Genomic DNA, 24,311 nt, shown 5'->3' on the forward strand with positions numbered 1-24,311 from the left:
GGCACGCTGCCTCAAATGTAAACCACTTTCAATCACTGTAGGTTTGCTCCTTCTCTTTTCCTCAGAAGGACACAGAACAGGGCTCTCATGTTTTGTTTTTGTGTTTTAGAGGTGCAGTATGAATGTATCTGCCACGGTAAGTGGACAGCTGACCCTGTAATCTGAAACGTGTGGGCAAACGACTGCACCAGGAGACGGGAATGCACTGTGGAGCGCTTTAATTTACAATGGTGGGTGTCCCCACCTTCTGGTCAATGCAAGTACTACAAGCAGACAAACCGCTGTGTCTCCATGGTGCCAGGTTTAGCAGTTCATGAACAGAATATCATCTGATAGACTCAAGATCAGTTTTAGTCCCCTTCAAATCCCCTTTAATCAGCCCTGAATAACCCCTCTGTGTGTGGCAGTGTGTGTGGAAGGTGTGTGCAGCTTTAGCCCCAGTGTGCACAGATAAAGAGGTTCTGGATATAGCGATGTGGCCAGCTGGTCCTTCTATTTAGACCAGTTGGAGAGAGTACAGAGGTTAAGAGGAAGGAGAGATGTAATATCAGAGGAGGACTGGTTGGTCGGGGGCGGTGGGGGAGCTAAATAAAATGCATTGGCTGAGGAAACGGTGAAACTGTGCAGGCACGAGTACTCAGGAGCAGCTAAATAGAATCTAAGATCAAAAGAAGAGTTCATCCTAAATTAGCAACATCTACTCATTATAGATGGAGGTCCATTTTCCTCTCAGTGTAAATGTGAGTTTAAGGAGGTTAGGTGTGTAACTGAGGTCTGAGAGTCTCAGTGGACCAAGCATACAGATATGCTCATGAGAATATGGAAAGCAACTTGGTAAACTCTGGGTTTTTGGACCCACAGTGCAGTTTTATGGCCCCATAACACAGTCCAGACATTAAATGCATCTTTTGGAGCTGTCAAAATACAGTATGGCCCCATTATTTTTAATAGTTTGCAGGACAAGTGAGTTGGACCTAACGCATTCTTTGGTTTTCACACAGACCTCAGTTTGACTGACATGTGGATCAATAGTTAATAACTACATTGTCGTTTTGGGGATGAATTACCCCTCACTGGTATCTTTGAAGAAAAAAACCTGAAAGGAAATAAAGACAGACTCATGTAAAAGGGATAGTGGGAAATAGAGTTAGTGGAAAAATGGATATCAGTGAGTCAACAGCAAACTAAAAAAACATTGGTTGTCAGCATGGAAACTGAACACAGAGGAACTCTGTTAGACAGATAGAAAACAGGATCTTTATCTGGGAAGCAGAAATAATGATGGCAGATATATGATTTCTGCAGAGTGCATTATAATAAATTGCGTGAGAGCTCCACCAGGGGGAGGACAAGTTTAGGGCTGGAGTTAATTTGACACTTGTTTACAGCTTTGTCTCGTTTTAGGAAGAGCAAAGGTGATGAAACTGAAGCCGAGGCTGATATGAGGCAGTAAATAACAGCGGAGAATGTGAAAATATCATTTATAGCCACGGTTTGGTTGTTAAAAATGAAAATACACTCGGGCTAATTTTAATTCTCCCTATTTAAAAAGTTCTAGGTGGCAGTTTACAATCCGTGATGCAGCTTTTCATGAGCCATGATAAAAAAAAAAAAACTTCTTTAAACCTTGATGAATTTTCAACACTGCGTCTCCCTAATGTCTTGAAACAGGGATTATTATTCCTCTACGGACTGCAGCCTCACAGCCAGGCTTTAATTTCCTGCGTTGTGGAGCAGAAGGTCGCCGGAGCTCTCTCTTAACTATTGAGTCAGGTTTTTAATGAACACACAGCGACACATTAGTTTACAGCAGCTACTTTCGGCAATGACTTTTGACCTCTAGTTTCATCATTTCCAGTCAGTGACATAACAGCGAAGCCTTTTAATAGATCCACGGACGGCCTCCCCAGAGATGACTGTGAGACTATGATGAACACATCCAGACGTTCTGTAGTGTAACGATGTCAAGCGCAAAGGTCAACACGTCTGAATTTGAGCTTTTTTCGCAAGTGTCTCAATAGCTATGGAATGGATTGCCGTGACATTTTGTACAAGCGTTCATAGATCCCAGTTGATGTATCCTAATGACTCTGGTTGTCCCCTTTTCCTCCAGCGCCACCATGAGGTTCCCATTTGCGTTTCAGAGTGAAATGTCTCAACAGCTGTTAGATGGATGGTTGCCATAAATTGCGGTGCACACGTTCATGTTCTCAGAGAACTTTGGTGATCTTTGGTGGTGAGATTGAAGTCTTGTCTTGGTTCAACACCAGTTCTAAGTCCTGTTACTTTGTGCTAATAGAAGCAGAAAATATTCCCTTGTTTTCTGGATCTGTTACTTGTAACAATCCAAAGTTTGCATGCCAAAGCCTTTATATGTTGAAGATCAGTAACTATCATAATTGTTATGATAGTTGTTTGTTAAAAGTTATTGCTCTCTACACAGTGACTGCTGTTAATTAATGTCTTTGTGTTTAGCATTCAGGAAGTGCTCAGTGTAAATCCTCAGTCTTAATTAGACCCTTCTAATTGGGTGGCACTGGCCCAATGTGCTTGCTGTAATATAATGTGGAGCACAGTGTGCTTCTACTAAGAAAAGCTTCTTTTTTTTGCACTAAGTCCTCTGGCTGCAATATCTGTGTTAAAATGTTAATAGGAGTACCCTTGGTTATTTTGTAGGTGGGATGACTTATTAAGCATTTGTTGGCTTGGGTGGCACAAGCTCAGTTTTAGAAATTCTGCAGAAAGCTTGAAAAATCCAAGGTGGCCATTCACCTTCGTCATATGCTATATAGCACCCACCACCCCCCAGCTGCAATTAAAAATGGTTTAAGTCCCATCGAATCATCTAAGAATCTGTGAGCCTGTTGACATCTGCCATCCGATAACAAGTGGACAGCGCTAAATAAAAGTGTAAACGACCACCGAGACATATTGTGATCCGATTGCTCAAACCTATTGCCCAGGATGCATGTGACCACATATCTCATAACTTCCACTAATGTGCGCTGATGTGTCCCCAATGAGGACGTAACAGGAACATGCGTCATCTGTGCAGGACGTGGTGGGTGTTTGAAAAAGTGGAGAGGAGCACTGATGTACCTGCTTGGAGTTCCTCATTTCCCTCATTTGCAAGTTGTAAATAACTTTGTCCCTCCAGCCTTCCCGTCAGGGAAATTCCAGTTTACAGCAGCACCAATAAAGTGGATAGAGTAAAAACAATAAATAAGAAAGAGTGTTATAAAAATGATATATGTGTGTATCAGTTTTCGAAACATTTTAGTTTTCTTAGCTAGCTGTTAGCCGGTGTCAAACAAACATAGCAACACGTAATAACTCTGCACAGGGTCCTTTGACCTTCGAGCAGTAGTGATGTAGGCATTAATGAAATCTTAACACGAGGGGTCAGCTGGACACCTTGGAGATGGATGGTAAATACAGGTGTGAACGGCAATGTGTCTCGACTGTCCGCTTATGATCGGATCACCCAAGACGAATGTCAAGCCAATTTGTAAACAGGGTTGGTGTATCATATCTCAGGCTGGTTCATGAACACAGATGCTGAAGTAACCTTTGCATGTGGACCTTAGTCTCAGGGGCCACACCTTGACCTTACTCTCTTTACAATACTTACAGATTTTCCACCATCATGTTGTGTTTGTTGGCTATTATTGGCTCATTACCAAGTCCCTCCCCTTGGCCACTTGCCCAATTGATGATGTTTTCTGTATTATTGGTGTCTCAGCCACTTCTGCCATACAACCACTGGAGACATATTCAAGTGTTAATACAGATACAAGAGGAAATGCCCCTTCACCGCCTCAGACCTCAGCAACCCGGTCTGAAAACAGAAGGCGATGTGAAAGTTCAGCACTCAAACTCCTGTGGTGACCTTGACTAATCCAGAGCTTTTGATGCTTGTGGAAACATTACCTCTCCAAACCACTGCTTTGAGATCTGTTTCTGTTTATTAATAAACAGCGATTAACATCTGCCTCTACTGATACAGCAAGACCGAGCTGTGTGTGTGGAGGGAAAGATACAGAGACGGAGATTTCTGGTCCACTTGGAGCCCTTAGCAATTTGTTTGTTTTTATCTCAGCATTTACGATTGATATGAGTGCACACTTTATAGGGACTTAACTGAGTCAGATACCGAAGAACAAAGAGACGCCATCTTTACGTCCGTTTATACTCCCACTGTCACGTAAATTATACTCCTATATTCGTTCAGAGTTGAGCACATATAGACACACTCTTTCTGAGAATAAACAGTTGCACACACCTACACGCATGCACACAAACACACCCAGCAAAGTGGGATTATCCCTGCCAGGGTTTTGGTCGGGGCCTTATCTGAAGTAATGGCGGATCAGAGTCCTGATTCGTTTTCCTCTCTCTTGTCAGACTGAGGAGTTCTTTGCCTGGGGACACCACATCTTGCATATTAACACCCTCCGATACAGAAATGCACCCACAGACACATCGTCCTGCGTATTTAACACGTGCCTTCAAATACACGGGCTGTTATTTGTGTGCCTCAGCTCTCTTAACAATCCCTCCTGCCTGTAATAGAGCCACTGATAGCTAAATCATTTCCCAAAACACACTCTTTATTGTGTACTCGCCATTTCTTTGTTTTTGAAGCAGTGCTGCCGCTGCATCATTTTTTAACATAATGCGAACATGACAAGCACCGTCGGTTCATCGTAACGCTAACCGACAGATGAGAAGGGAGCGCTTCTTTTTTTCACCTTGAAAGGACCCTCTCTCACGTTTTAATGTCGTGTCAAATTTTCTGATGTCGCCTGGGACGGAGCCTTAATAATTGAGATGAATGAAACTGTCAATGGACGGGAACAGGTGTTTTATACTGACACGCAGGCAGGAAGAGGAGAGGACAGTCGAGCTGAAGGAGGGAGATAAAAGCTGTTTAAAAGCATGCAGGCAGGTTTATTGGACAGATCAGCCGATAGTTGCTCTCTGGATGCAGCTATACCTTTTTGTCTCAAGTAAAAGCCACAATGGCTAAATGTCAGAGCCAGTGCGAGAAGCGATTTCTCCTTATGTGTGTCCTACACTGTAAATCATTGTACTATCAAAAAGATATAAAGGCTGAAAGAGGAGAGATTTATACTCAATGCCTTATTTGCTTGATTGACTCAAATTTTCTGATTTGCTGGCTCTCATCAGCTGGCACAGTTTTACAGTGTCTTTTTAGGAGGCTGCAGGTGATCGGACGTGATAGGGATGACGTTTAGATTCATTATATTAACACCACCACAGCTTGAATGCCAGTGAAACAATGCTGAATGTGTAAAAAAACAAGCCCTCATTAATGAACTTGCATATTTAGGCCAAACTAAATCAAAGTCTTGAGAGAAAGGTCAAGCTGCTGCTCTTTGTCCAGATCAAGAGCTTATGCTAACAACAGTTACCCCTGTTTTCTTTGCATTTAGTTGACAATAAGACTGGGCTTTAAAGCAGTTGTTGTACCTCCACTGGCAGTGATGCTGTGTTTGTGGTTCAGTTTTTTGCACAATAATTTTTAGCGTCCGCATGAGTGGCTTGCTTACAAAACCTGTTGTGTCACTGCTGATTGTTGCTGATTGGACTCATGAGGAGTCGGCTCAACAGAGGGTCAAGATCTGCATTTCACAATGAACGACATAAGACGACTTTGAACAGACGTGCGAGCAGGAAGTGGAAAACACAAAAATCAGATGGGTGTGCAGCGAGACAGCCAAACAGAAAGGGGCAAGCAGACAGAACAGATAGCAGGTGTGTGTGTGTGTGTGTGTGTGTGTGTGTGTGTGTGTGTGTGTGTGTGTGTGTGTGTGTGTGTGTGTGTGTGTGTGTGTGTGTGTGTGTGTGTGTGTGTGTGTGTGTGTGTGTGTGTGTGTGTGTGTGTGTGTGTGTGTGTGTGTAGTGATTTTAGGCCTTAAGGCATGATGGCAGAGAGGTGCTCAAACAGGTGTGCATCAGTGACCCCACACTGAGCTCAGATCAGAAGTGCTAAGTGAGAGGAATTTGGTGAGGAGCAAAGGGGCTCCGCTCAAAACGTGTGTGTGTGCGCGCGTGTGTGTCCTCGTGTGCGCCCTCGTGTGCGCCTGCTTGTGTCTGTCAGCGGCTGAATGACTGAGTACAGGAACAGCTGTGACAGGCTGCTTGACCATGGATTCACCGACATTTGACACACACGAGCACACACACGTCTTAGTCAGTGCTGTGGCTGCAGCAAATGCAGCTGAAGCTCTTGTAAAGCAGCTCTGATACAGCAGCTTTGTGTTCATACACACTTCTTTTTATTTCACTGCTATGATGCATTTAAGAAAAGAGTTGTTATAGACGACACTGCCAATGCTTTCATTGAATCTGATCAGGGAGTTTTTTTCTAAAGAAGTGATGGGAGATGCCTGTTTAATGAAGACGAGAAATCTCTTTTCATGTGTTGCTATGCTTTAAAGAAGATTCTTTGTTTTTACTCATCACAACTATATCCAGCAGCTCGGCAATTGTCAAAGAGGACTGCATTCTGCTTTGTGGATGTACAGACTTGTGGCGGCTGCATAAATCCAACACCTGGACGAAGCTGCAGCCATACTTATGCTCCTTGTGCTCTTTGAGCCTGTTTCACGGGAGTAAACAATCGCACTTACCATGCTGGAACACCTGCCTTGTGTCCGCATCGACCCTGCCCCTCTCAGGCCAATCAGCAGGAACATGGATGAGAGAGCCATACGGTTTGAGTTAGAGCGCCAGGCCTGTCAGAGCCTCAGACAAGGTGGGATACCTGTTGTGTGTCATGCTTCCAGTGCACATCCAGTGCGTGAAGCCAGTGCTCGTAGAATGTACACAGCTTTTTGGATTAAAGCTTCGTCTTCATTGGTAGTGGAGATAATAATGCAGTAACTGTGTCCACTTTGAGATTTGCAGGTTTCTGTCAGTTTTAAAAAAACAGCATAGGCTGTTTGAAGCGTGCAGGCCTTCCTCAGAGTGTCATCCAGGTTTATTTTCTGGGTTCAGGTGTTAAAGTAGATCAAATACTCTACAAGTGGCTGGGTTACAGTTGGGGCTCATCCAGCCCGGGCACAGCACGCTTTGCCTCGAGCACATGAACTCAGCAACCTGTTGACTGCAGCAGCATGGGCTGCGGACCAAAGTATCTGGACTGAGAGCAGCTTGGACCGATTTAGAGAAGGACAAGCTCTGCACTTCCAGAGAAGTCTGGAGTGTAGTGACATGAATTAAGACAACTGAAAATAAGATTTAAGTTTCTTTTGATTACATTTTTTGTGAAAAACCAACATTATACTTGAAACTCTTCTACAGCTGTTAGTTTTATTTAGATATGTCCAAGTTACAGTGTATTGAAACAGGTGTTTGTTAAATGGGATTAGAAGTATTGCAGTTATACTTTATGTACTGCAGTGATTGTTTTTACAGAGGAATACATAGGCCTCATTGTAATTACTGGAAAGAATGAGATAAGTGAATTTTAACTAAGATTAACTGAGACAGATATAAGTTATCAACCTGTCCATCAACCTACAATGAGTCTCATTCTGTCCCCCTTCTTCTTCAGTGTGCGTGCGTGCGTGCGTGCGTGCGTGCGTGCGTGCGTGCGTGCGTGCGTGCGTGCGTGCGTGCGTGCGTGCGTGCATACATTCATGTGACCAGGTATTTATCACGTTGTTGGGACAAAAAATCTTTTTACACAGTCACATTGTGGGGACTCACCTGCCTTATGGGGACAAAATGCAGGTCCCCTTAATGTAAATCATTAAATTTTAGGGTGAAGACTGAGGATAGGGTTACGGGTTAGGTAAGGTTAGGTTAGGTACAGGGTTAGGAACAGGTAAATAGTGGTTAGGGTTAGGGTAAGGCTCTGGGAAATGAATGTAAGTCTATGTAATGTCCCCACAAGTGATAAAGTGTGTGTGTGTGTGTGTGTGTGTGTGTGTGTGTGTGTGTGTGTGTGTGTGTGTGTGTGTGTGTGTGTGTGTGTGTGTGTGTGTGTGTGTGTGTGTGTGTGTGTGTGTGTGTGTGTGTGTGTGTGTGGGCAATTTACAGTGTTTTAATTCGGCTGGCTGTCCAGAGGGGTTGGGTTCCAAACGCTTACAACATGGACACAAATAGAAAACAGTGAGAGAGCATGTTGGAGGGAGAGGAGGAGCACAGGTTAGAGATAGAAACAGAGAGCACAAAGTACAGTAAGTGCTGTACTACAGGGTGACGAAGAGAACACAAACACTGACAAATTGTAATACAGAAACAGCTGCTAAGGAAGTAAATTTTATTGGGATCAGTGAAAAATTAAAAATGAAACTAACAGATTCAGGAAATCTGCATTGGTCAGGAGAGATTTATGCCAGTCTATGTAAATGTACTTAAAATCCATTTGGAGCAGTGTTTTGAAGGATATTCCCTGGCTTAGTTCCTCATGTCTCTCCCAGGGGAGGCAGGAGAAGAAAATGAAGAGAAGCAGCAGCCATGGAGAGATGAAGCTGAGAGGAAGTAGTCAGTGAGTTGAAGACTGACAAGAAAGTGACTGAAATGGAGTGAAATTGAAATATTGCTGCAGGGGAGGAGGCAAAGTATTTTGAACAGTTCATGAAAGAGATCTTGAGTTGTCTAAACCATGTGTGATGCAGCAGGTGTGTCATGATATGTTGCGTAGCGGTTAGCCGAGCTTGCCAACCCCATACATACCGTACATTATATACCATCATATTACTGTTAGCTCATTTTCAGGAGGAGCACGTAGTAGTACATTGCAAGTAACGCACATTATTTAAGAAACAAGTATCTTTCTGGTTCCTTTTAAAAAAAAAAAAAAAAAAAACATAAATCTTCTACTGTATATTTTTGAGCCAGTAATCTACTTTTACCCTCGTTAGATTTGCCAGTCATACCTTCATTTCAGCTAGTCTGCTCCAAATGCAGGGATTTAGTTTCTAGCTGCTTGGAAGAAAAAGAAGCACCACAATGCTAAGATAACAAAACCCTGAACGAGTAACAATCTAGCCAGTTGGCTAGCTAACATGAGCTGTGTTAATTTTTCATGTGTAATGCTTGATTGATTTGATTTGATTTGATTTGATTTGATTATATTTTATTTTCATTTGCATAATGCTATCCTGGATAGTGAGATTACGCTACTGGACAAAGCTGATGTTAGCCTACACTCTAACCAGTAGCATCCAGGACTGGCTCCCACGCTCTGAGCATAGTGGATGTGCTAGCCGTTAACAGGGATGTTTTTTAATGGAACCTCCTTGGCCTTGAGAGTAATGTTTGCTTACTTACTTTAGGAAGAAAGCTAATTAGCATGCGACATGCTAACAGCACAGCGTTCTTACAGTATGATCTTATGCGGCATATCGCTCTTAGTACAGTCCCACGCACACGTTTCAGCATACAGACAATTACAAAGCCTGATAGGCCTGCCATCATACCAAGGCTCAGTTGCTAAGCTATGATTGGACAGTTGCTTTTCGAGGGAGGGCTTTAATGAACGGCCTGTTAGGAATTGTCTTTCTGCAGTAGTTTGGTCGTTGATAATTTGGCCCAAGAATGGTTTCAGATGAAATTTCACAAATGAGTAAAGACATTCAGCCCAACATACTTTTTCAGAAGACATTACATTGTCTTGTCTTGCAGTCCAACCCCTCAAGTGTAGCTTGTGTGTAGTACACTTCCGGCCTCGTCTGAGTGTTAGAATTGCTCTTGTCTGCATTAAACTGTTGTTGAGTGAAGGTACACTTGCTGTTATGTAGTGGCATTTGAGCAATGAGCACACTTTCCCAGAATAGATTCTGTATCAGCACATTGCATCACTTGCCTGTCATCTCTTGGCACAAATCATCTGCCTCGAAAACAAGTGTTTTGTGTGTGTGTCTGTGTGTGTTTGAGTGTGCGTGGGCATGTTTCATGATTGTGTATGTCTGTGACATGCAGCTGTGAGTGGAGGTAATAAAATATGTGTGTCTATTTGTGCATGGTTAATGTGTGTTTGCAAATATTATGCATGCCTCTAATACGTATCTGTGTTAGTGTTTGTTTTGTTAGCCTGCCCATGTTTGCTAGCAGGAGCCATTTGAATCTTTCCTGTTGCCAAGTAGAGAAACTGCACCATCCTGCGTCAGCCACGTCCTCATCACAGGAATCAAAGAAACCTGAATGTTTTTCTCTCAGGACACTGTGGGACACACACAGGGGCCGTCTGCTGATTGTGCTTGCAGTCGGCCACAGCAACAGAGCCTGCTCTCATTATTACCAACCTAGAATATAAAGAAAGAGGCAGACAGCGGCAAAACACCAGCACAGGCAGGTCTTTTCTGCTGCGCTGAAAAACACGGATTCAACAAATATGAAACTGAAACAGAGGAACATGAGGGGCAGATGCATCAGAGAGATATATGCTGTTCCTGCTGTTGTAAATGCTATATGGACTGTGTTTATAGAGCGCTTTACTCTTTAGAGGTTAGAGGCAAGTTTGTTGGTTTCATGAACTCAGCCTGACCAGCAAGTAAGCAAAACTCTGTTTATGTGGCACATTTCATTTCAGGCGGAAGCACAACGTGCTGCACAGAGTGGGAGCTACCACAGAAGACACAGAAACGATGCAGATAGTGTAGAGATAAGATACAAGACACAAGTAAACACACGTGAATAATACATGAGTTTAATAACATTAAGAAAGTAGGAGAAAAAAAAGAGCAGTAAAGTGAACACGATGTTAAAAAGGAAGAATGAAATAAAAAAGACATTGAATAATAATTAAGATCTTTACTTAACAGGTGACCGATACAACATTCAGGTTGAAACCAATGAAAGAGTAATAATGAAATAAAATAATAATTAAGAAAAGCAAATAAATGTTTCCAGGGTTTTTTTTTTTTTTAAAGCCGACTGCATTGGAGCAGAGCTAACACACTGGGTAAGTGACCCCGTGTGGGGTCTCAGCCTCGGTCTACTCCTCTCACTGTAGGAACGCTGCGCTGAGGAAAGTTGAGCTTCAGTTTGAATGTCATTGGTGTGATTGACTTCAGCCCGGAAGGGGCAGCAGTAAATTTTCACTTTATGGATTTGTCCTTTCCCATCAGCTCTGATCAGACAGAATGACCTGCGTGTGTGCGTGCGTGCATGCATGCGCGTGTGTGTACACTCAACTGTGCATGTTTGGGAAATGAGGAACTGTTCTATAATTGTATATTACAGGATAGAAACATACACATTAACTGTGTGCATGCTGCATACAGTTCACACTCTGGGCAAAGTCATGAGATTCTGCTCTCGTACTATCTTGTTACAGGTCGTTGCCACACCATATAACCCGCTGAGCAACGCCTCTGCCACGACTCTGCAGCACTCAGGTGTGAGTGAACAGTGTAACTCCAGATGGTCAGGGTGTGTGAAAACGAGCCCTCCACCAAAAATGTTTCCAGATGCCATATTTTGTTACACTTCTGCGCTGATTTCACGACCCAGATATAGAGTAGCTGCTGATCTGCAGAAGATCATTTTCGGGCAATTCATGTTTTCGTTTTGGAAGTTCAGTCCTCAGACTTTTTGGAGGTATGAGAAAGTGTGAGGTTGGTTCAGGACAGGCTGACAGCTCTCCTGAGCACGAGAAGGCATGACCCATAATGCAAATACTAGTTACCTTCAGGGGTTTAATGGTATCCAAGCTTCCACACGCCTGAATAGAAACATGTAGTAAATGACTGCATCGGGATGAATGAAGTTACATACACACATGCATGTCGATCGCTGTCCTTTATCTCTGCATCTCTGTGGAGATGACATGTCATGAATGAGGCAGTGGTGAAGTGTGTATGCCGCTATTTAATCAAACGCTTGAAACAGGAAACTTGCAACGTCTGTTCCTGTTTGTGTGTGAGAGAGAGAGAGAGAGAGAGAGAGAGAGAGAGAGACCTCAGGTTTGTGTGTTTCCGTTCCCTGTGTACTGTGTGACATAACCTTTGTGAGTCTTCACACAGAGGACCTCAGAGAAGTTTTGTTCATCAGCAGCTAACGGTAAATAGAAACCTCTGTAGATGTAACAGCACAGCATTATGGCTTCCATCCGTAGACAGAAAGTGTTTGATTTCATATTTTTTCAAACTTGCACCCAAGCTGTGAGTAATATCACTATCTTTGTGGCTTTCTGTGTCTGGGAACTGAAGTAGAGCTGATCTGCCACCGGTTTGGCGAGGCGATCCATTCATTGTGCACTGACCGGCTTCTTCTCTTTATCTCTCTCTCTCTTGGTGTTCAGTTCTCCAGCTGAAGCTGCAGCAGAGACGGTCCAGAGAGGAGTTGGTCAACCAGGGGATCATGCCGCGTAAGTGGACAGCAGTATATTTTAGAGGAAGATGTCAGTCCATGCTTTCCTGGAATGATTTAACACGTGATGTGAATTTTTAGTGTGTATCCCAACCATTCAATCAGGTGGAAATGGACAGATGATAACACATGTTGTTAACCTGTCAGTAAACATTTATTAAATCTGACATGAGACATGTAGGTTGTGGTTAAAATGATTTGCTCCATTTTAAAATGATTTGCAGTCCCAGCACTTGTTCAATATCTGAATTTTGCATGATGAAAAAAAACTTTGCTTCTCCAGCCTCTCATTGCATAAATACTTATTGTCAATGCTCATTGATCTGCACATCATTTTTTCAATTAATCGATTATTCTGTTTTTAAAATGTCACTCAATACGAAAAAACGCCCGCCTCTAATTTCACACATCCAAGGTGATTTAGTCAAATAGCTTGTTTTATTAAGCAGTCAGTCCTCAGGAATGTCCAGTTTACTGTGTCAAAACAAAGCATCGAATCGTCCCCTATAAGACGCCAGTCTCAACAAAAACTGAATATTTGGCTCTTCATGAAGGGAGGATTAATTGCTGGCCTGCGTCAGTTTTAGCTAGGTGTACCTAAAGAAACGAGCGGCTGTCTGTGTGAGTTTTTTTCCTCATTCATCATTGCCTGTGAGAATCTGTTCTGTCGCTGTAGTTTTAGCCTCATTACTTGCTGCACAGCGGTTGTCTGAAGTGATTTGGATTGTGGTTAAGACGGTGCCATCATCCTCTGCCAGACTGAAGTTTCAGTCTTCTGAGTAAGGTGAATCAAGGTCAGACTTCAACTGCCGTCGTCAACATCCGTCTGCTGCTCTTATTATCTGATGAAGAGATTTCCCCGAGCACCATCCAGCTCAAAATGTTCAGATGCTTTCAGTTCTATGCTTTTGGCTCTTCTGTTAGATCCGTTCAATGGAAAAACAGTCCAGTTCATCTGGTGGCGTATCTGCTGGTCAGAACATGTGTTAATAGCAGCATGTTCTGGTGTTAATAAGCACTTCAATGCATAGTCCCATTCTGTCTGATGCTTTGGGCAGCTCACTCAGCTTTTCACTAATATTGAAGTTCATACTCTGACAGCCGCTGTCATAATAGCCTCACACATTGTCACACAGGAAGTGGGTTGTGCTGTGTATCTTATCTGCTAGTATTTCCTTTGTTATCTATTCATCTGATTCAAGTCTGAGTCAGCTGCCTGAGGACTGCTGACATGGACTATTTTACTTATAAACCTTGCTGTTAAAGGAACTTATGCTGTTCTGCATCTCAAATATTTAAACACACTGTTTCCTCTTAGTAACAAGTTCTTATCTTTGCAGACAGACAGCATTAATAATGAGCATGTCTCAAATCTTGTGGTGAGCTACTTTTAAAGGTCCAGTGTGGAGGATGTAGCGCCATCTAGTGGTTACGTTGTATGTGACCAGAGCAGTATTGACGTGTTTTGTTCCCCTCTCACTGGGTGAAGATCAGAATATTTTGCTCACATGGGTTCATCCGAGTAGCCCACGTCTCTTTGTTGTCCTTAGCCTGAGGCTTGCTTATTTCGTCCCGAAGTCGTGGCTTTCTAATCTTAACAGGCAAATATGATGATGGTCATGTGACTGACAAAGGTGGCTGGCGTTAACTCAGCCAGGTTAAGGCTTCGTTTGATTAAGAAATGACTGTTGGACCCTATAACATGATGACTGCTCTAATGTCACTGACCGCATGCTTGAATGCCACTTTACTACTTTCAGGTTGTAGGTTAGAAATGGTTCAGGTATGAGTTCTAATGTGGGCAATGTCAGAGTGAGGACATGGCAGAACAATTACCCACTGACATTTCAGCTACCCTCTTCTGTCATGTGACCTTTATCATAATTGTCTCTGTAGTTTCTCAGGGAGACAGTAGACAGTCGGTGGATCATCAGCGCACAGTAGAAGGGCAGTGATCACCAGTGGAGCACAACATCTCTACAACTCCCACGTCTGTATCGCTGCTCTCCCTCTCTGACTCATCTCACCCTCCCGTTTGTGTAAATAGCAGTCAAACTCCTGTATCCCATGTGCTTCAAGTCCTCACTGCTCTTTCCTTTTTCCTCCTCTCATTGATAGGCCACACGCTCACATCTTACACTCTGTCTCTACATCAGACTCCCTTTTCACTCATCTTCCTCCTTGTCTGCCTCTTTTCTGCTGAACTTTCTTAACAGAATGCCCCCTTCTTTCAGCTCTTTCCTTCAGTCCCTCTCATAAAACATCAGATTGGACCTCAGAGGCTTCTCTAGTTCCAGCTCGATAGTCTCACAAGCAGCCACTTGACCTCTTGCTGCAGTGATGGTGGTTCCCTCTCTGTGTGCAAAGTGGAGTAACATCGACTGCACATCCTCGTCTGACTCTCATCCTCTGGATCCTTGCTAGGCCAATAAGAATAATAATAAGACAGTGAGATATGATTTACTTGGAATTTGTTCCAGCTCAACTTTACAAATAGAGACTGCCCTAGTGGGTGTGCGTGTCTGTAGCTGCATGTTTGGTTGTGACCGCGGTGTGTGGTAGGGTGTGTTCATTTAACACCGTGCTATAATAAACTCAGTGTGATACCCTACCTAGCACTTTATTTATACACTTCTCAGATGTGTGAAAACACATCTGTCTACACAGTTAATGGGTTCGCTGAGTTAAACTTTTTTTCAGAAAGAGACAGGTGGAAGTCACTAGATTGATCTAAGAAAAGCTTATTTTAGTATAATTATGTATAAAATGCAACAAGTCAGAGTGAAAGTATATGCATTGTACACACTTCACATGACTGTTGGATTGACAATTTCTGCCTTTGCACCCTCTATTGTGCCATATATGAGTTGTGCATATGTGTAAATACCAGACATTACACCGACTGGTGGAGGTGGAGCAGCTCTCACAGTTGAAATGACTACACCCGCGGTCTATGTAGGTATGACAACAGCAAACACTTCACATGTTTGTGACGGACAGCAGTGATGTTTTAGTGATGTTGTGGCTATTGAAGCTATCTGATGAGGTCGACAAACATGTCACACAGTTTCAGTGGCTGACCTGTAGGACTGTGGACTATTACTCTACAGAGGAGAGTTTCTTTAACACAAGCCGGTCGGTTAACACTCAAGACTGAGCATAAAAAGACGTCCAGAGGAAGTGCTGCTGCTCGACGTTCTCAAAGACCGGGAATGCTGCTTAGCTTTAGCAGGGTGGCAAGAAGCCATGATGCAGCCGCTCATGCACATAATGGAGTCTTTTCTCTCTGACCTCATCCCACCACTCTCTATTTCCTCCTCTTCATTTGCCCTTCGGTCTGTTGTTCCATTTTTCTTCCAGCTGCCTCTCTCCATTTATCTCCTCTCCCCGTCTTCCCTCCATCATCCGTTTTCTGATTCTCCATCTTCTTCCTATCTGTGTCCTTCTCCTTTCACTTTCCTCCCAGCTTCCAAAGCCTTATTTTCTGCTCATCCATCCATCTTTCCCTCCATCCCACCACTCATTCCCCATGTAGCTGACTGACAGGCAGGTTCATACACCCTCAAGGAGGCCACATAACCCCCTTGTGGATGGGTGAGAGGTCTAAGAGGGGTGATGTCCCTGGGGTGTGCTAGTGAATGTGTACCAGCAGTGTGGCAGTGCTCAGCGACGTGAACTGAGGCTTGAGCAGGTACCAGCAGTCTTACCCCAGGGTTGCTAATCTAGTCTGTGTGTGCGCGTGCATGTGTGCGTGCGTGTGTCTATACAGTGCAGTCAGAAAGTATTAGCACAGCGACACATTTTCTGTTGCGTTAGCTCCAACACATTGGATTTGCAATGAAACGGTGACGATAAAATTAACGTGCTGACTCGCAGCCTTAATTTCATGGTGTCCTCCACAGTCAGGCAGGTACCACAGCCATCCTCACCTCTTAATTGTTTGTCTGGTTTAGTCCGCTCTCACAATTTAAACGTGCTCAGCTGAGTGGATTCCAACCTGTGAGGACTGTTCCTCTTGGTGACCTTGTCTGTATCTCTAAGATACCAACAACACAGCTCTATGGCACTGAAATTGTGGAACTGTGTATACAAAGGACCGCCTTTAGTCACTGAGTCTTTTCATAGCAGTGTGCACATCCTGCATGCGCGTTTATGTAGACTCTGAAGTAGTTACAGTAGCTTGCTTTAGTTGTCTGGCAGAGTCATTTTATCTGCATGCATAAACATGAAATATGTAAATAGTTTGGGCCTGTATGTTCACTACATCCATTGTACGGCAGGCTTCACAAGTGCTTTGCTTACATGAGCATTAGGTATATTTTCACTGCAGGACAAGACAACGAAAGGCGGTTCTTTCGACCTTGAGATGTTTAGATTGATTTTATGTTGGCGACTTGATTTATGCAGCTTGATTTATGCGCTATTATTTTGATAAATACTTTATATGATTGTTATATAAGTCATAATTTTACTAGGAATGGTCATTTTTCCATTTAATTTTCAATTAAAATAATTTAAAACAACCATATATATATATATATATATATATTTTTTATTTTATTTTATTTTTTTTTTTTTTGCTGGGTTCTGTACCAAAAAAGCATTTTTGGCTCTTATGTTTAGAGAATATGATTTGTAGGCCGCAGCATCGCTGTAGCACCTCAGGGCTTCATTTCTAATGGTATCGTGTGACTTGTGAAAACTTGCATCACCTGTGATGATGATAGTGGTCTTTCATTTCAGTAATACCTTGTATTTCGATTAATTGTTCAGCCCTAGTTCAGTACTTTGATATCTTTTTAGTCTTATTTCACAGTTTCATTCTTAAAGGGTTGTGATTGATCAACAAATAAACGTTTGCCAGGTATAAAAAGTTTAATTTACAGCTAAATGTTGTTAATGAAGTGGATATTCTTGAAATGTACGTTGCTTGTGCGGCTTTCACACTAACCACTGGTCTGTGGCGTCTGAACGAAAATGTTCAGAATTCTCAGCAATTTTCCATCGAGCTCAGTTTGAATCCATTGTTATTCAGTAACCTACATTCTTACATGTAGGACGACATTATTTAATAGTTTGAGGTTTAGATTCTTGTTTTAGAAGCAAAATCATAATGCCTGTACTGATATGCTGCATTTAACTCAGCATTTTGGTGTCATCACAACCCTTCAGGCTTTTAGGTTTCTGGCACCACTAATCCCTTGGTTTTTGCATAATCATAGGCCTACAGGAAGTCTTGCTTGAGTCATTTGTGAATGCTGAACGGATTCCATAAATTCCACTGCTGTAAAGAGGGTCGTTGGACTGGAACCCCCAGAGTCCATCCCACTACATTTCTCCCTTTTCCTCGACATTTTTGGTCCGTAAATGGGAGCGCCGCCTTGGCTATTATGCATTTTGTGCTGTCATGGCTTTTAAACATGTCAGCCTGTACGGTGAGAGCAGGCATTTACAGCACTGACACAGCACTCAAGACGTGAGATGGGATGAGGTTTGGTAGTTCAAGAGCAATAGTCCTCACCATCAGTAAACGCATTGAACTGGATCTAAACTGAACTGAAGAAGCAAGGAGCCATTCTAAGCCATTTTGCTCTAACACCGCCATATTAATGTCCCCTCTCTCTCTCTCTCTCTCTCTCTCTCTCTCTCTCTCTCTCTCTCTCTCTCTCTCTCTCTCTCTCTCTCTCTTTTCCTCCACTTTTGCTCTGCTCTCACTCTTTGTTCTTAAAGCACTGAAGAGTTCAGCTGCCTTCCACGAACAGAGAAGGTGCTTGGAACGAGCACGCGTGAGTATGCCATCCTCCGGTCAGCCGCTGGAGTCCAAGCTGGCCTGTTTCAAGCAGACATTCGCTCTCTGTCTCAAAGCTCTGTAACGTCTGACGTCATTACAGCAACCCGTGAATAATCGTGTCATGCGGAGAGGCTGGAAATGACAAATAAGAGCTGATGCCATCTGCACAGAAACTGAGCATTATTATTGGATTGTAAGGTGCTGTGTATGTAAAGAGTCCACTAAGTAAATGATTCCCAACCATGGCTGTAATGCTGTATATTACTCTAACGTTCTACAGGTCTGAAATGTCAATCTCAGCGATACATTTGCCAACCTCATTATTTTCATCAAATATGTCAAGTATAAATAAAAACACAGAATATCTACATATTGAGTCAGCTGTAACACCTGAACACCACGTAGTGAGAGTATGTGAAAAGATGATAGAAACCAAGCAGAAAAGTATCTGGAAGATGCAAGTATTTGTGTATCGTGTAGCACACATGATGATGAGCGCAGAGGAGGAAGACTAGGTGTGAACTGAAGAGGTCATGGGCAGATGAAATGTTAGAGAGAGAATGATAAGCGCGTGTCTCTCATTCTCCAGACTGAGGATTATCTGAAGAGGAAGATCAGGAGTCGACCGGAGCGATCTGAATTGATTAGGATGCACATCCTGGAGGGTGAGTACCACATCGAGCCTCCCGTCTCACGTCCAGGAAAGTGTGACTAATAACTGAAGAACCCTGCAAACTGGCGTAAAATGTCCATCGTTTGGTTTTGGCCTTTTTGCAGAGACGTCGGCCGAGCCGTCACTTCAGGCCAAGCAGCTGCAGCTGAAGAGAGCTCGCCTCGCCGATGATTTGAACGATAAGATCTCCCACCGGCCGGGGCCCATGGAGCTGATCCACAAAAACATCCTGCCTGTTCACTCCAGCCTTAAACAGGCCATCATAGGTGAGCCAGGCCAGGTTTGAGAGGGATTCCGTTTGTCATTTACTTTCCCACAGGACGTCTCAATGACATATGGAATCCATCCAAGACAGTTCAGACAATTATTTCTCTGTTCCTTGGACTGTTGCCATCTTCAGCTGGACTACACTTAACTCCTCTTACAATGACTTCTGACAGGTGGAGCCAGTGATAAACTCGACTGAGGTGTTGAATTATTTTAGTTTGATTGAGGTGACTGTAGCTCGTTTTACTACAGTAGAATGCTTGCAGTGTGCAGATGTAGTAATGGAGACTGGTTTCAGGCTGTTTTTGATACACTCTCTCATTGGGGAAGTTTTATTTATACGTTTTATCAGTCCATGCATATTTATTTGTCCTCATCTTTTGTACAGGTCTTTTCTCTTGTCTTATTGAATTACTTGTATGCCCTGCATGTATGTGGAGGAAAGGGGTCTAATATAAATTTAAAGGTGCAACATATCACAACTCACCCACAGTTTAAGGCTCCTGACAGGGTGTCCCTCCTGGGCTCTTCCCCTAGTTGACATGAACATACTGATGCTCTCTCTCAGATGCCTCAACACACATATACACACACACAGGCACCCACTCAGATGCCTGCCAAGACACACGTGAAGCAAAAACAAATACACAGTGGCATCCAGTGTCCACAGTACACAGCAACCATCCAACACACCCAATGTGCTTCACACATGGGTTTAGAAGCATTAAGCTTGGATATAGTAAATCTTGACAGACGGGAAGTGAAGACATCTCTTCCTTCTCTAATGTCAGCTTTAAATGGCTACAGTGTCTCTTAATGAGACCCATTATCTTTTATTAAGAGAATTATATACTAATTGAAGAGTTAGGACTCTAAATTAATGAATATGATTTCACTCAGGTTGCAATTTGGGCTTTGTGACAGATATAATGACCTCAATTTCACCCTTTTCCATTACAACATCCACAATAAAAGAAACAAAGGAGCACTTTTATTTTATATTTTTAGTCCACTGCCGGTTCTGTCAGACGGCAGACAATGAGATCAGAGACAGTGGGTCCAGCTTCTTGATTGATGTGTGGAGGACTGAGTGCTGAGATTCAATAACGCACACTGTCAGGCGGTTATCCGTCTCTGTCACCACTGCACAATAAACACAATTGCATTACTCCTACTTATTGTAGGAGCGCTGGGAACACGAGAGCTCCACAGAGTTGACATGCAAAGATACAAACATACAGAGCATGGTGCACAGACACACACTGGCACAGCTCAGCGGTAGGGAAGCCATCATATTATTGGATCAGAGGGTATTAAATCAGCCCCATGTTGTCTTTTCATCATTGCCTGCTGATGGTGAATTAATGGCCAGAGGTTTATTTTGCAGCCCATAGCAGCAGCTCCTGTAATTAAATAATTCACATCGACCAGCAAAGGAAAAGGTCTCTATCCTCGTCCAGGGGATCATAGCAGGCAACTTTATTCCTTAAATCCCTGTAAAGACTCAAAAGTCTGCATAATAATGAAATGATTATGTGATATCCCTGAGGGAAATGTTAGCAGGACGACCACGGCTTGGATTCACTTCTGTGCTGAAGCACACCTCAACCTGATTTGTCCTTTGGTTGACAAGCTGGTTTTCACATACTTTCCCTTATTTATAGATCCCTTTTTTTGTAATACTCAGCCCTGTTTGTTTGTCTGTTTGTAAATGAAAATCATTAGCGGCACAGAAGGCTGACATAAACAGGAGGAGCCTTCACATAAACAGTTAATGCATAAATTACGCAACTGATCCTCCAGAATCCTCAGTGTAACGCCGTTCATCAGAGGGACGCCATCTGTCACATAAAAAAAACAGTGTGAATGAGGTGGCCAGCCTTATGTGGCTGCAATGTAAGTGAACCTAGATGAATGAAAACGATCACTGGGAGAAAGCTTGACTCATCCTGACCACCATGGACAAAAGATATCTATGAAGAAATCATCTGAAAGTTTATGGGCATGATGTGCAGGCAGGGAGGACGAGGATTTAGGTTACTCTGCGGCAGCCATCACATAAATGCACTGGTTGACAGCTCTGGAGCAGACATTAGAGAAGAAGCACTGGTGGTCATTATGGCTTGCTTTAGGGATGCTCACATGTTGTTAGTCCACTGGCTCGACACCTGTAAACGCAGCCGATAAAAGCTTGCTGTGTGGCTTGTCGTTACACACGAGCAAGACAGACGCACACACAGCTTTGTCTGTGCCGTTGGGGAAAAAAACAAGTGCTCTTTTTGAAGTTGCATTTCTGTTTTCATCTGCCTACATGTGAACCCTTGTCTCTCTCCCTCCTCCAACAACCCTCCTCTCCTTCTCAGAGACACAGTTTCCAAAGGCTTCAGGTGGTAACTCGTCGTGTGATGAGGACAGCAGTTACAGTCTGTCTCCAGAACAGCCAGTAAGCCAGGAGTCTCCTCTGGGTCTGCTGCCTCTGCCCTCTCCACCAGAGACACTGGCCGGAAGCAGCATCCCATCTCCTACACAGGTCAGATTACTGTGGTGCGACTAACATGTTGCGTGTCATGGATGCAATACTGTAAAAGACCGAATTATGTATGTATTGCTCTTTTAGAGTTGTCTGACCTGGTTGATATGTCTGTAATACAATTTCATTTTTCAATGCTTTTTCTTGTTGGTTATCACCAACATATACACCGATTGCTTAAAGTATGCTTTCATCTTATCAATCAGGTGCCTCCTCCTGTTGGTCCTCTCCCACCAATCTCTGGATCCTCCTCACTGAAGCTGACCAATGGGACAGCAGCACCTTCTGCCCAGAGGATGGGGGCGATTTCACAGATCAAGGTAAGTAACATCTGTCAAGTCCAACAAAGAAATAAATGTAAAGAAAAAGTGGGAACTGTGCTTGGATTAAAGCTGCTCTGACAAATATTTTTATATAACAATGGATCAGCAACAAAAAAACACTTTATGCTTCCTCCCCAACACCTAATGCTAGACACACAAAGTTAGTGACTAGCTGATGAACACAGTGGGGCATTTAGCAGCTAAAGAGCCAGATCTTCCCATCAGGAGTCGGTACAGACCATAACAGAGCTCCAAGGAGACTGAACACTTGACTTAAAGTTCAAGTGGCCAGAAACACGACTCCAAATGAATGGTAACGCTGCTCTGTGAATGCTGGATGTGTAAAAATGATTCGAACATCAAATTAAACATTAGGTATATTGTTGTGTAAAGGTTTCATTATTCATTTACCAGCATCCCTCCTCTTTTTTCAGTACCAGCCGAAACCAAACTCTGACCGCTCTGCCCAGAAACATAAGAAACCCAAAGACAGCAAGCCAAAGGTGGGTTTGTTTCTGTTTTTAGACATGCAGACAATTATGAAATGTGCTGAAAAAAAGGCATTTTGATGAGAAACTTTCTCAAACTAATAACTTAGTATGTCAAAATAATTTTGAGATATTTACTCTTTTTATATACAAGTAAGTCCTTATGTTGAGAAAGCTTCCCATCATAATGACTTCCAGGATCTTTTTTTTCATCACATTGGCAGAAATGTGCTTCCATGGACAATACTGTTGCTAACACCAGAAGAGATAAAAAATACTTATGCTAGTATTTCAGTGAACCAGTCCATCTTAACCTAAGAGGGAAGAAATTAGTCGTAGAGGCAGTAATATAGTTCTAAACTGGTTATTTGTCTTTTAGATTAAAAAGTTAAAGTACCATCAGTACATCCCGCCTGACCAGAAGGGAGATAAAGAGCCTCCTCCCCATCTGGACTCATCTTATGCCAAAATCCTCCAGCAGCAGCAGCTCTTCCTGCAGCTCCAGATCCTCAATCAGCAGCAGCAGCACTACAACTATCACACCATCCTGCCTGCACCACCCAAGTATGTTCTTGTAGTGTATCGAAAAGAGGTGTTTTTTTTGCCAGGGATAGGGGAGTGTGTCTGGGAGCATGTAGCAAGCATCCATAATCTAAAGCAACCAGACAAACTGTCTAAGGAGCCAGGCAATGTTGGCCTCATCTGGTGGGAATTTGGGTAGAAACACAGGTCAGGTTTCAAGGTGGTGCATGAAACTGATAACCTGACGTGGCAGATGGTTTGTCACATGGAACCATCTGGGAAGTTGTCCTTGGAAACTGTTTGGGAAAGGGCAGGCAGTTTTAAAAGACACTTGGCAGGTGATTGGTTGAACCATCTGTCTGTCACTGTCTATCATGGGCTAACTACAGCCAATCATATATCAATCCATATGCTGTTGTAGTAAGACTCTTGCCAAAGTCAGTCGGGAGAAGAGCGAAACATCTTTTCCAAAGAGAAAAGCCTCTTCTTTCACTGAAGAAATGCTCTCCACTTCTGATATAAATGATGCAAAAGCAGCATCTACGCTAACCTCTTTGGGAGCCGCCATTGTTATTTTCATACGAACAGCTGCTTATCTCGCTGTCACCACACCTGAGCACACCTGTAGCTGCAAGTAGTTCCTCACAGGACAACGATTGGTCCAATAAACACAACTTTAAGACTTAACTCACATTCAATCATCTAAAGACTGGAGAGGTTACTATCATTTTTCCTTTCACTCATTTTCTTTCCAATAGACCACAGACAGATCAGCAGCCATCTTCCTCTTCCTCCTCCAGTTCCACGACCACCTCCTCCCCACCTCGACCTGTTGCCGCCCCTTCAACAGCCCCTTCTAACCAGAGCAGTCACAGCTGTCAGAGTTCTGCTCCTTTAGGTGGGATAAAACCAGCGTCTCTACCTCCCAACCTGGATGAAATGAAGGTTAGTTGCATAACAACATATGAATCCAAAAGAAAGCTGCATGGCTGGTTCATGGCATCTGGTTCTCGTGATGTGAGCAGCATCGCGGATGGTCGGACACTTAACCTCACCAATACTATAATAGATGTTCAGTCTAGAATCAGCACAGTGAAGACCAACAGCTGTCTGCTGTCTACAAGCTATGAGGCGATGGAGTAACTGGTGGATAGAAGCTGACATCCAGAAAAAATTCTCTGTTAACAAAGTTTTGTCACTGAAAAGTGGGCTGCCAACCCAGAGCTGACGAAGAAAGGCACAGTGATGGATCACTCTCTCTTTTTGTTCTCACTCCTTTTCCTTTGGTCCTTTTCAATTTTCCTCTGATATTTATCCTCATCTCTTCACTTTCCCTCACTCTTGTCCTTCAAACTCAATTTCTCTTTTA

The 24,311-nt window shown here is 43.1% G+C and overlaps 1 protein-coding gene across 1 annotated transcript in view; it reads left to right on the forward strand.

Annotated features, from left to right (window-relative positions):
• LOC139343454 (myocardin-related transcription factor A-like) overlaps positions 1-24,311 on the forward strand; it is a 33,787-nt gene that overhangs the window by 3,876 nt on the left and 5,600 nt on the right. Inside the window, exons 3-11 of the mRNA XM_070981119.1 lie at positions 12,281-12,346; positions 18,079-18,134; positions 18,729-18,804; positions 18,917-19,078; positions 21,443-21,609; positions 21,816-21,929; positions 22,367-22,435; positions 22,800-22,984; positions 23,701-23,887. Coding sequence (XP_070837220.1) covers positions 12,281-12,346; positions 18,079-18,134; positions 18,729-18,804; positions 18,917-19,078; positions 21,443-21,609; positions 21,816-21,929; positions 22,367-22,435; positions 22,800-22,984; positions 23,701-23,887 — 1,082 coding nt within the window. The remainder of the gene's footprint in view (positions 1-12,280; positions 12,347-18,078; positions 18,135-18,728; positions 18,805-18,916; positions 19,079-21,442; positions 21,610-21,815; positions 21,930-22,366; positions 22,436-22,799; positions 22,985-23,700; positions 23,888-24,311) is intronic.

The sequence above is a fragment of the Chaetodon trifascialis genome, chromosome 15 (assembly GCF_039877785.1).
Source record: "Chaetodon trifascialis isolate fChaTrf1 chromosome 15, fChaTrf1.hap1, whole genome shotgun sequence".
Taxonomy (NCBI): Eukaryota; Metazoa; Chordata; class Actinopteri; order Chaetodontiformes; family Chaetodontidae; genus Chaetodon; species Chaetodon trifascialis.